At 40.8% G+C, this 13,397-nt stretch overlaps 1 protein-coding gene across 2 annotated transcripts in view; it reads left to right on the top strand.

Moving 5' to 3' along the window:
* The window catches only part of RBPJ (recombination signal binding protein for immunoglobulin kappa J region), a 47,065-nt gene extending 35,325 nt beyond the window's left edge, over nucleotides 1–11,740 (top strand). For both annotated transcript variants that reach the window (XM_081958919.1, XM_081958918.1), the window contains exons 6-11: nucleotides 807–944; nucleotides 1,076–1,188; nucleotides 2,908–3,048; nucleotides 4,126–4,281; nucleotides 5,927–6,030; nucleotides 6,695–11,740. In XM_081958919.1, the coding sequence (XP_081815045.1) occupies nucleotides 807–944; nucleotides 1,076–1,188; nucleotides 2,908–3,048; nucleotides 4,126–4,281; nucleotides 5,927–6,030; nucleotides 6,695–7,010 (968 nt within the window). In that variant the 3' untranslated portion in view covers nucleotides 7,011–11,740. The remainder of the gene's footprint in view (nucleotides 1–806; nucleotides 945–1,075; nucleotides 1,189–2,907; nucleotides 3,049–4,125; nucleotides 4,282–5,926; nucleotides 6,031–6,694) is intronic.
* Nucleotides 11,741–13,397: the final 1,657 nt, after the last annotated feature.

Below are 13,397 nucleotides of genomic sequence, written 5' to 3' on the forward strand. Positions count from 1 at the left end.
TTTCTTGCTTTCCTCCCCCAAAAAGGTAGGTGTGTCTTATAGTCCGGAGTGTCTTATACTCCGAAAAATACGGTACCTGATCAAAGAGGTAACAATATTTTAAAACAGGGTTGTCCAACTTTATCAACTTTTTAAGACTTGTGAACTTCAACTCTGAGAATTCCCCAGCCAGTGCAGGGAATTCTTGAAGTTGAAATCCCACAGGGGACTTCTGGAAGAATTCTGGGAATTGAAGTGTAGGTTTTATAGTTGTGAAGATTGGAAACTTCTGTTCTAAAGAATGCTTGAGCCGCAGTGCCACAATGGTTAGAATGCAGTATTGTAGGCTACTTCTGCTGGCTGCCTGCAATTCGGCAGATCGAATCTCACCAGGTTCAAGGTTGACTCAGCCTTCCATCCTTCCGAGGTTGGTAAAATGAGGACCCAGATTGTTGGGGGCAAGAGGCTGACTCTGTAAACCGCTTAGAGAGGCTGTAACAGCAGTGTGAAATAGTATATAAGGCTGAGTGCTACTGCTACTCAAGACTCATGTAAAACAGGCTCTAAAGATAAACAGCTAAAAGGATTCCATTCTAGACTAGTTTATTCTATTTTTATATTTTTATTTATTGACTGACTAGGATGGGAGATTCCCTTTTATAAAAGCAAACCAAAGAAAAGATGCATATTCTCAGCTGGGTGTAAATAGCTGGAAGAAACTTGCATTTTCAGATTAGTAGAAGTACTAATTTCACTGCCAGCACATCTTTCCTGTCTAAGGCTAAAGCTGGTATATTAAAGGCTCTGTTTTTGTTTTTCTCCTGCAGTATGCATCGCATCAGGGACAAAAGTGGCACTGTTTAATAGACTTCGGTCCCAAACAGTTAGCACCAGATATTTGCACGTAGAAGGAGGGAACTTTCATGCCAGCTCACAACAATGGGGAGCATTTTACATTCATCTCTGTGAGTAAAAATGAAGCCCCTCTGTGTTTTTGTGTAATCTTTCCTGAGTTTGGGAAACAAGTAGCATTATGCTTTCTTTTGGAACGGATTCAAGTTCGCCTGGCATGCTGATATATCTCTTTCCTTTGCAGTGGATGATGATGAATCCGAAGGAGAGGAATTCACAGTCCGAGATGGCTATATCCATTATGGCCAGACGGTCAAACTCGTTTGTTCGGTTACTGGCATGGCGCTCCCAAGATTGGTACATTTTTCATTTTCAGTGTATATGCTCCTGAATTATTATTTTTTTAAAAATATTTTGTTAAAATGTAGAGGTTTTGGAATAGTGTTTGAAGGATAATACTGTGCTATCCACTCTTGCAACATTATCCCTCTTGAGATTAGTTTGGCCCACAAACCACATTCTGCTGGTTTTTCATTAAGCTTTGAAAACCTGGTTCCGTCCCAAAACCTAGATTCCAATTGAGAGACAGAGTCCCTTTCATGTCTGCGTTTTTATGATTCTCCAGCCACGTGTGTATTTTATTGTATTTCATTTTTTATTGTACACATCATATTTTTATTTATTTTTGTTGTTAGAAACTGCATGGCTGGGTTAGCTCCCGTCACTTGCCTCAGCTTCTACCCACCTTGCAGTTTAAAGCGTGTTCTGTGTGAGTAGATAAATAGGTATCAATTCGGTGGGGATACAAGTTGGTGCTCTGTGCAGGCAGTCAGGTTCCTGCCGGTTCTGAACCTTCCCAGTTGTAACGCCCATTTGAGAGGCGGCTCCGAGGGAAAGAAGGGGAGCCTCGGATGCTGCTGCAAAAAGAACCACTTGTCTTTCTTTCTGGTGCGAATCCAGCTTGCCCTCCTATTGGGTATCTTGGGAAGCACATAAGCATGTACCTATCAGAGTTGGCAAACAGGCAGCAAAACTACTATTCTGCAATAGCTTTGTAATGCCTGTCTAATATAACATCACCTATACATTAATAATAATAACAATTATTATTATTATATATACTTTATTCATTAAACATTAATCTCAGCCAACTGAACATTCAAAAATGCATTCAAAACTTATTCAAATTTTAAAAAATCAAAAAAACATTCAAAAATTATCATTATTGTTATAGTAGTTGTATAACTATAATAACAATCCAAACTGCCGACTTTGCAATGACAAAGTTGAAGCTGTTTCACATTTAATATGTGAGTACGGCAAAATTGTGCAAATTGATTACAAAGCTAGACATGACAGAGTTGCTAAATTAATCCACTGGTCATTATGTAAAAAATACAACTTACCTGTATCTAAAAAGCCATGGGAACATAAAGTGGAAAAAGTTGTCGAAAATGAGAAGGGGGACTTTCATTTGGAACACAACACTCCAGATATCACAGTTGTCGAAAACCGAAGCGTACAATTCATTGATATTGCTGTAGCAGGAGATGACAGAGTTGAAGAAAAAGAACTGGAAAAAATCACGAAATATTGTGATCTGGCCATTGAAACTATGCAATTATTGATTAAACATGTGACAGTGATACCCATTGTCATTGGGGCACTTGGCACCATGTCCAAGAATTTTACAAGATACATCAACAAATTGCAGCTTCCTGCAATAACACCTACGGAACTGCAAAAAAACTGCGCTTCTCGGAACATCTTATATTTTAGGAAGGTACTTGGTTGATACCTAGGATGCTGGCAGCAACCTGTATCGACCATCAGCGCCAGTCAGTGATATTTGTGATACATTTTTAAATGTTCAGTTGACTGAGTTTCATGTTTAATGAATAAAAGAGATAATAATAATAATAAATAAATAACCACACTTCCTTAGCAACAGTTTTGAAATCCATTGCCAACTGATAATACATGAGGAAACAGCCATCCAAAATGATACATTCATGATATTGGTGTTGTTGTTGTTTTTAAAAAACTTTCAAAATATTGAACTGTATTTATTGACAGATAATACGGAAAGTGGACAAACAAACCGCTTTGCTAGATGCAGATGATCCAGTATCCCAGCTCCATAAGTGTGCGTTCTACCTTAAAGATACTGAACGAATGTACTTGTGCCTTTCCCAAGAGCGAATTATCCAATTTCAAGTAAGTTGTTTCACATACCACTATAGTATATGTTATTTTGTGATATTTTTAGACAGTGGGCATGTCTAAAAATTAGGGCCATGAGGACTATAGCACCTACTCCAACCTTTTGATAACTACTCCTCTTAAAATGGCATGGCATGGCAATAGGGTTTATATTAGTAAGACTGTAGTACCGAATGGCAAATAGATGGGGAAGAATCAGAGGTAGTAACAGATTTTATTTTCCTGGGCTCCAAGATCACCGCAGATGGGGACTACAGCCAAGAAATTAAAAGACACTTGCTCCTGGGGAGGAAAGCTATGGCAAATCTAGAGAGCATACTAAAAAGCAGAGACATCACCCTGCCAACAAAAGTGCATATAATCAGGCTATGGTTTTCCCAGTTGCAATGAAAGTTGGAGCATAAGAGGCCTTTGAACTCTGATGCTGGAAAAGACTCCTGCGAGTTCCTTGGACTGCAAGGCGATCCAACCGGTCAGTCCTAGAGGAGATCAACCCTGACTGCTCTTTAGAAGGCCAGATCCTGAAGAGGAAACTCAAATGCTTTGGCCACCTCATGAGAAGGAAGGACTCCCTGGAGAAGAGCCTCATGCTGGGAAAGACTGAGGGCAAAAGAAGAAGGGGACGACAGAGAATGAGGTGGCTGGATGGAGTCACCGAAGCAGTCGGCATGAGCTTTAATGGACTCCAGAGGATGGTAGAGGACAGGAAGGCCTGGAGGAACGTCGTCCATGGGGTTGCAATGGGTCGGTCATGATTTGGCAACTAACAACATAGTACTGCATATTTTACTTGCAGATGCACCTTAATGTGAGAGAGGACCACTCCTCCTTGTGCCTGCCATATAATTTAGCATTGCAGTTGAAACGGCAAGTTGGGCAAAGGGTGGTCTTGGAAAGGAAGTTGCAGGGTTTTGATAGGAAGAGAACCAAGAGCAATTGTTCAGAAAAAGGCAAGTCTGAAGAGAACATATAGAGCTATGGTCTGCATTTTGGACCTGATGTCTTATTGAAAGCCTCTGTTGTTGCATTATTTATGCGCTCTCAAGTGTCTGGCAATTTTTCCTTTTAAAGGCCACTCCTTGCCCCAAAGAACCAAATAAAGAGATGATTAATGATGGAGCTTCGTGGACAATCATCAGCACAGATAAAGCAGAATATACATTTTATGAGGGCATGGGACCCGTCCATGCTCCTGTAACACCTGTGCCTGTTGTAGAAAGTCTTCAGGTAAGCCAGATTTTTCTTTGTAGCTATTCCTGCTTGATCATGGTGATTAGAGATTGCAGAGAATTAGCCATTTATTTGGTTGGTTGGTTGTCACCCGAATTTTGAAAATATTTGTTGAAACTTACATCTTTATGAATTCAGAACTATACGCAGAACCAAATCTATGGCATGGTGTTTGTATTTATTAAACATAATTTTCTCTCTCTCTTGCAAAATTTTATTTGGGTATTGCAGTCGTTCCAGTTAAAGAAAGAAATAGTCTTATTTCTTGTTTCAAAGATGAGAGGGATCTGGAAGTGAAGGGTGGATGGAAAAGAGATGCTGGCTAGGAAACAATCAAATAAGAGAGGGCATAGCCTTCAGTTAAATAATGGGCAGAGAAAGGGACTCAGAAAGGAAATCTCAACTACTCAAGCTGTGAAAAAGATAGCAGGAGATTTGTGCTATCAGACTTAACAACATTCTATTAATGTAAAAGTAAAAAGGTAAGGGAGTCCCGTGGATTTTACTCTGCTAGTTGTTGCTGACTCTCAGGGCTGGCGCTCCTCTCCGTTTCCAGGCTATTGAGCAAGCGCTGTCTGAAGAGATTTCCACAGTCATGTGGCCAGCATGATGTCGTAAAGTGCTGTTGCTCGCGTTTGCCTGCTTTCAAACTGCTGGGTTTGCAGAGCTGAGGCGAGGACGGGAGCTCACCTGTCATGTGGTGCTCAGGTCTCGAACCTAGACTGCCACCTTTCCAGCTGACAAGCCCAGCGTCTTAACTGCTGAGCCATTGTTTCACCCTCTATTAATGTAGCTTTACAAAAAAAAAAGTACAGCTAGCTCATTTGGTTGTGTTTCCTATCTGGTTGTTGTGGCCTGCCACTGGCCAGTGGAGCTGACAGAAGATTCGGACAGTGAGGAGGTTGGGGAGGAACATGGGCCAGTCCTGGAGTCTGGGGAAGCCTCTGATGAGGGCTCTGTTTCGGAGGCAGAGAGGGGGCCAGAGCCGTATGCCAGTTATCAGCTGCCTTCAGAGTCAGACATTGGGGAGGCAGACGAACAAGTGGAGCCTGTTCCCAGTGTGCGCATGCGCAGAGTTGCCGGACGAAGGGAACAACTAAAGAACAGGGGTCGACTTGGGAGTAAGGCCACAGGTGGATGATGAATGGCCCCTCCCAGAGGAAATAAAAGAGGAGCGAAAGGGGAGTGGAGTTTGCAGGAGACAATTAGTTCGCTTAATTGGTTCATGACTCTCAGAGACTCCTTGCCAAGTTTTGCAGATATCGGCCTGTCAGCTCTCCAAGCCAGATAAGGGCTGTGACTGTAAATCCTCCCTTGAAAGACTTTGCTTGATGTGAATGAGCAGAATTCACAGTCAATTAATAAAAGGTTTTTTTGTCAGGACAAGGAGTTTGCCTCAGGCTCTTGGGAGGCCTCAGTCAGGACACTGGTCTACCGAGGATGGCCGATAGAAGCTGATAGCCTTTTAAAATATTAAACTGGTAATAAGGATGAAAATTTCCCTTCTGAAGATTCAGCTGTCTCCTTCCCCTCCAAAAAAAAGCTCCATTAATTGAAATAAGGCTTCTCTGGAATCACTGTATTTTTGTGCTTGTCTCACATGATAAACATAGTTCATTATCTTTCCTTTTATTTTCACAAGCTCAATGGTGGTGGAGATGTAGCAATGCTGGAACTAACCGGGCAGAACTTCACTCCAAATTTGCGTGTCTGGTTTGGGGATGTGGAAGCTGAAACGATGTACAGGTGTCGTATAACCTTTGCAATGTTGATGTAACTCCTGGATGCTTGCTCGGGACTCTGTAAAGGGAAGACATCCATCAATCATTCATTCACTTACCTAACTAAAATAATAAAATTACATGAATTTGCACACAAGTAATCCTCAACCTAAGACCACAGTTGTGCCTGGAATTATGGTAGTAAGTCATGTTGGTGAGCAGGTTTTTGCATTCCAATTTTATAGCTTTTCATTTTTTCCCCCAGCACTCATTAAGCAAATGCCACAGCGGTTACATTTATATTTAACTATTCGCACAGAGCGACTCAAGGTGGCTTACAGGAATATGAAAACATCAAGCATACATACATACGGCTTCTACCGTACTGCTGTAAAATGGCTTCTACTGTACAGCGCTGTGGAATTGCCATGGTAACAGCTTCACAGTACTCCACAAGGGGGGCTCCCTCGGGTAAGGGGGAAAATCCAACATTAGAAATTACATTTGGTCCGGACATTTTCCTCCTATAAACAAATGCCCACGCAATGCCAGGTTATCGGCTACTAAAAAATAAAACTAATGGAAGAAAATCAAATAACGAATAAAATAATATAATACGAATTTGAAATGTCACGGCAGATGGTTTTTCCTGGGGGGGAAGTTAACGCCTTCTTCCACTTCTTTCCTAGATGTGCTGAGAGCATGCTGTGTGTCGTCCCGGATATCTCTGCCTTCCGGGAAGGATGGCGGTGGGTCCGTCAGCCCGTCCAGGTTCCCGTCACGTTAGTGCGCAACGACGGCATCATTTACTCCACCAGCCTTACCTTCACCTACACCCCAGAGCCCGGCCCCCGACCGCACTGCAGTGCCGCCGGGGCCATCCTCCGCGCCAACTCGAGCCTCCTGGCCGCCAGTGAATCGAACACAAACAGTGAGGGGGGTTACACAAACGTCAGCACAAACCCCAGCAGCGTCACGTCATCCACGGCCACCGTGGTTTCCTAACCCACCGCTCTTTGTGCGAGAACTTCTTTTAAATTTTTTTTAAAAAAAACCACACAACTTTTCAAGTGCTTCAAAGAATGAAACCGAACAACTTTTGTGGTTTCCCCGAGGGGAAAGGAGAAAGAAAAGAAAAAAAAGAAAAAAAAATAATACAACCCCCCCCCCCTTTGTCGCTGTATGAACTTTTATCACCTACAAGTGCTGATCTCAATTCGAAGCCACAATAAAAATGAAATGTGTTGGGGGGGGGGGGGGCAGCAACCCTCTTTATGGAAAAAAAATATATCTATTTTTAGTTGTTATTTTAAAAATGGACACGCGACTGCAGTTAAAGAAAAGTGGCTGAGATTCAAATTGAACTAGTAAAACATGGACAAAACATGGTTTTTATGGACCAAGGAACACTTTAGTAGAGAAAAAGGTACATTTTCACCATGCCTTTTTGTATCACAACATATAGTACGTTTTTGTTACCAAATAGTTTATATATTATTATTATTATTATTTTTCCTCCTCTGAGCATTTGCTCTGAAGTATATTTGGGTTCCAAGCCGGACCATGCTTGTATAATCTAATTACCATATTCTTCCATATATTTGCACGGTCTGTGGCTGGAACCGTCGCATTTTTTAAAGAAAACTGAAGTCTTGTGACTTTTTATGAACTGAATTCTGAATTTATTTTTTTTTCCAGCAAGTAGAACCTTGTAAAGGCCAGCATATTTTTTTTAAGAGTTATATGAAGTTTGTGCAAAAAGCTTTAAAAGAAATGCCTCTGCCTTGCCTGCAATACATACCTGCAACGTATGTTGACCCCGGAGCTCCTCCCCCCCCCCCCCATCGTTGTGCATCGTTCTTATTTTGTGTTTGTTGTTCTCTCTCTCTCTCTCTCTCTCTTTTAAAGTATTTATAATGTTGATTCCCGAGGTTTTTAACATTAGAAATGTGGCCTCTTGTGCAGTTATTCGAACTGCCCTTGTGTTTAATGTACGTGAGTGTTTTTAAAAGGATTTTGTTCTTTCCCTTTCCGCCATCAATACATGCCTCAGAAAAAACAAATGTTTTCAGGATTTTGTCAGGGTCGCTTTATTTTTTTATTATTTTTTTTGTTACCCCTGTACATAATTTGCTATTAATTGTAAGTTATGTGTGTGTGTATGTGTGCATGTGCATAATTTGATTTTTTTTTAAGAAAAAAGAAAAAACTAGTCTGCTCCCAATAACATTATCCGGCTGCCTGTTTTCTGTCATAGGCAGACGTCAGCATTCACTTCAAACATGGGTCACAAATGGCTGGGTACTCCCCTTTATTTTATATTGGAAATTGTGAGAAATTACTCTTGCTCTCCTCCCATGTTACATCATTTTAATGAACTAATGTCCATGTATTACCCCCCCTCCCCTTCCTGCCATGTAAAGAGATTGTCCCCGACCTTCCAGTAATTTCTGATTGCAAAAGCACTGATGTTGGCTATTCTTCCTTTTTTCCTCCCCAGTTACATATAGCAACATTCAAATCGTTCTCAGTTGCATGTTAAATCAGCACCAAATTAGACCACCGTTTTCTTCTACAATCATTAAGGTTTAAACAGCAGAGAGGCGTCCTATGAATAGGCCCCTTACGACTATCGTATTTAAAACCTGTGCATTAATGGGAGAGTCAGTCAATTTCCAACATTGGTGTAATTGCTTGTATCATTTTGGAATCCCCCTATGGATAAGATTCCTTGATATTCAAAAATTTTCCAGTGACTGAAGCCGTTTGTAAGAAATATCTGAAGAATTCCAAAACGTGCATCAAGGAGCCCATGACTTTTAGCTTCCGTTGAGTGGAATCTCCTGAAACCTATGTGTTTTAGAAATCTAGTGACTTGGGTTCGATGGATAAGTAGATGATCCTGAAGGTCACATGCTGAGCCTAGTTACGTAGATCTTATATCACATATTTGCGGATTCTCAAACGACATAACCGGGTGGTGGTGGTGTTGAAATTCATTAATTGGGTCTTGACTTGCACTTAGATGCATCCGTTTTGGTACTTGATTAGGAATTTGCCACATGCTGTCTTTATCCTTCCCTCCTTTGGATAATTAAATAAATTATAATTTTATTTGCAAGCAAAGAATTAGGATCATCGGAGTTTAATCCCATTTTTCCCCCTGTCATAAACGGTGGATATCCTTTATTCATTATACATCTTCATTGTTCTATAAACGGAAGACTTAGTACAGTAACCGATGTTAAATTTAAAAATAAAGTCTTGTCTGCAAATGCAAAGAACATGAACAATTTCCACACACAATTCGATTTTTCTCCCATTTAAAGGCTGTTTAGTTGAAGACTGCAGCTGCTAAGCACAGTTGATCGATTCAGTGCCACTATCAAAAAATTAGTCTTTTATTTCCAACTCAGACTTCCCTGCTTGCTATTTTTTTTTCCATTCCAATTAATACTTTCTAAATAACATGCTGGTTAATTTTTGGTTCCTAATAATAATCAATCTCCACCTTGCCTCATCTCGTTCTCTGCAATGACCAAAGGCAGGGATTTATTGTGGCCTTATCACTTGCTTGAACCTCCTCCCAGGAGCCGGCATATTTTTCCTGTTTCATTGTTCCCTGTTGTGATGATGTACACAGGAAAACCTTGTGTAGTGCATGTTTAGAGTTCTACAGAGTATAATGCTGCACATTTTGTGGAATAGGCTACCAAACCTTTAGCCAACTGTTTTGAGGATCCAAAAACTGATGGCATCCTAGGTTTTCCTTAGCCTTAGAGAACTTAATTGTCTCATACAGAATTGCTGTAAGCCTTTCAGCCTTCACAGACTGACGTTTTGGCAAACTTTTAGACTTCTTTACCATAGTTCATCATTAACTGTTTTCCAAATGGTTTGCCAGCTGATTTGTTTAGTTCTGTTCAGGCCTTGTTGAGCAGAATACATTCGGTATTTTGCATTTTTAAGGACTCTGGTAGAAGACAAACAAACTTAACATTCTCTCTCTTTTTAATCTACCTGTAACAACTATGAGAGCATTGTTGAGAAGGGGGGGGCGGGGAGGATTAGTATATTTTTCACAGCATCTTTTAACCTTAGCTTTTACAGATTTATTGGAGGAATAATTGTCTCTGTAGGTGTTGTAGATTTGGGAAGACTCCGGAGCCTTCTTGCCCTGAAAAGAATTCATGTGGCCTAGTTTTTACTTTCTGAGTCAGTCTTCTCTCTTATCAGCTGCATTTTTTTACGTCATCGGCGTATTTGTTCAGTTCTTAGAACAGCAACCTCAAAGAAGCTCATGTTACATTTGTTTCCCACTGCTTGTTTGTACAAGAATAAAACTTGCCATCATCCTCTGTTCTCTTAATGAGTCAGCTGGCTAACCTGCTAGCGATCGCGGAATAAAGATGGAACTAGCTCGGAACTGGCAGTCCATTTTACAGCACCCGTTCAGTCCTGGTAGCTACTAGGTGGGGAGAATACATTTGTGGATATTATTAAATCCATCAGGCTCACGATGAAACTACATGTCTGATGAAGCCCCCCCCTTTTTTTTCCTTTTCTCCCCATCCCCTTTTTAAAGAGGTCCTGCCTAGTCTTGTGACCCATGAATCAATCCTAATTGCAATCCAGATGCTTCCATTGTTAACGGAGCGGAGAATTAATTTGAATTGTTTGAAACAAGTTTTTCTTGATAACCTAAAAAAACCAAGTGAGTGCTTTGTTCTGCCTGGGAACAGCTATGTAGCGAACATCTCAGCTGCATTTTAAGAAAGGTCTATCTTTTTTCAGTCGATAGCCTCTTTCTTGTCAAGGTTTCAAAATAAGCTGGCTAATAAGCGTCCTTTTCATACAATGCAGTCCAATTTGGACCAAAGAGCATTAAGGTGGCTTTCACTGCAGAATGAAATAACCCATTTTCACTGATCAATCTTGTTGTTTAACTTCCACTTTTGGAAAGCTGTGTAGATGATGAAATATCAGAATTGTGTACTACTTTGCGTGGTTCTTTACCTTTTCTTATGTAAACACTGTAATTGTAGGATTGAGTGGAAGCTCTGTGTCCAAAATAAGTTTCCAGGTTTGGTTTGTTTTCTTCTCCTCCCCCTCCTCCTCCTCCTCCCCTCTCCTCTCCTCTACATGTTTTTCTTCCATTCCATTGAAGCTGCAATAGGCACAACTGCTTCAATGTGCTGTTTGGGCCCTCCAACATGTGTCCAGTAATAATTCATGCATGGCTCTGGGTCTAGAGGAGAAAAGAGGAAGAGAGAAACATTTATAGCCCTCTCTTTTGAGTGCTAACTTGGAAGCATTCACATGCAGCGTGGAGGGATGTATTCACAGTAGTTATATTACGACTCCACATAATGTCTTGGCCAAGCAGGGATACGTAGCTATCGGTAATCCCTGCAAAACTTTACATTCAGTTGTCTGCTGTCAGATTTGGTGGGCATACAGCTACTCTGTAGAGCTCTAGGCACAGAGAAGGAGAGAGAAGTTTTTCCTTACGGATAGTAATGGTTGTCCGTGTGTGTGCTTGCATAAGTAAATAGGCTGCAGTATAAATGACAGTTGGCCTCTCTAAACTCCGTAGGATTTACTTCCAAGCAACCTTAACGTAACGGGGACAGTTAGGAAATCGCCCATAACCATTTGCTATGGTTCACAGGCTTCTAGTTATTACATATTTCTGGGTTCGTCTTTGTTACTTGGTCATTCAGTCCTCTTTTTTTTTTTAAAAAAAAAACATCTTTTATTTTGCAAATGATGCACCTGTAAAGTTTCCTAGCAATAAGAAGACCAAAGAAGTCTTCGCCATCATTTTTTATACAAAAAACAACAAAAAACCCCAATCTGCTCAATGACCTTTTTTGTCAATAAATAAATTTAAAAAAACCTGCAACCCGACAGCAGTTTGCAAGAATAAATTAAAAAAATGAAACGTCAATAAGAGGTGTGTTGTCAAGTGTACAGTGTGTAAATTAACACATTGAATACTTGCTTGTTTTTAAAGAAAGGGGGGGGAAGATTCACTGAAGTTTGTTAAGAATGAATTAAATGTTATGTTACTCTTCCTGTGACTTAATTCGTCATCCCTCCCCCATCCAAAAAAAAGTGGTTTTGAAATGATCGGAAATTTGCTGAAATGTTGATGTTATTTCTCCGTATCAGGAGTCAGTTGCATTTTCCTAACAGGGAACAAGCCAATCCAGGTGCAAAGCAGAAGAAAGACAAATCCATGCCAGAACTCAAGAAAATGTGGACTTTGGTAAACTGGATCTGAAAACTACTCCTGCTTGTAAAATAAATTTTAAAAAATGCAGACTTTAGACAAAGTTGTTTTTAATTCCTATATTGTAAATATGGACTAGTTCACTTTTTAAATATTATTTATTAAATAAGAAAAAAAGATTTGCTTTTAATCTCATTTAAATCCAGTGCAGTTAGCCTTGTATGAAACGGGGGGAGGGGGAGTTTGAATTGGCAACCTAGTTCAGGTATTTATTTATTTTTAAAAAGAAAATCCTGGCAGTTTTTAGAGAATGAATACGATGGTCATTTAATTTGGGGAAACCTACCTGAGATGACTCGGTGGTGGCTCAGTGGCTAAGATGCTGAGCTTATTGATCAGAAAGGTTGGCAGTTCGGTGTTTCAAATCCGTAGCGTCGCATAACAGAGTGAGCTCCCGTTACTTGTCCCAGCTTCTGCCAACCTAGCAGTTCAAAAGCACGTAAAAATGCAAGTAGAAAAATAGGAACCACCTTTGGTGGGAAGGTAACAGCGTTCCATGCACCTTCGGCATTTAGTCATGCCGGCCACATGACCACGGAATTGTCATTAGACAGCGCTGGTTCTTTGGCCTTGAAACAGAGATGAGCAGCGCCCCCTAGAGTCGGGAACGACTAGCATATGTGCGAGGGAAACCTTTACATGAGATTTTAGGAGACCTGATAATCTTAAAGGACTTCTGTGAATGGAAAGATTCTGCATTTCAGTAAATGATCCAACCTAACCACCAGTGGTTGTAAAGATATGCAGGTAGTCCTCAGCATATAACCATTCGTTCAAAGTTAGAATGGCACTGGGGGAAAACCCACGCCTTATAATCGGCTTTTACACAACCATGTTGGCATCCCCATGGTCATGTGATCAGAATTTGGGCAGTTGACAACTGGCATGTACTTAGGACAATCCTGGGACCATGTGGTCACCGTTGTAATCTTTTTTCCAGGCGGCTTCCAACAAGCAAAGTCAACAGGGGAAGCCAGGCTGACTTCACAGTGACATGATGCACGGCAATTTGCAGTGGCTCACTTAACCGTGGCAAAAGAGGGCGTAAAATGAGGCACGACTTGATTGCTTCACTTAGCAATGGGAATTTTGGGCTC

Source organism: Natrix helvetica, assembly GCF_964273705.1.
Source record: "Natrix helvetica genome assembly, chromosome: 7".
Classification (NCBI taxonomy): Eukaryota; Metazoa; Chordata; class Lepidosauria; order Squamata; family Natricidae; genus Natrix; species Natrix helvetica.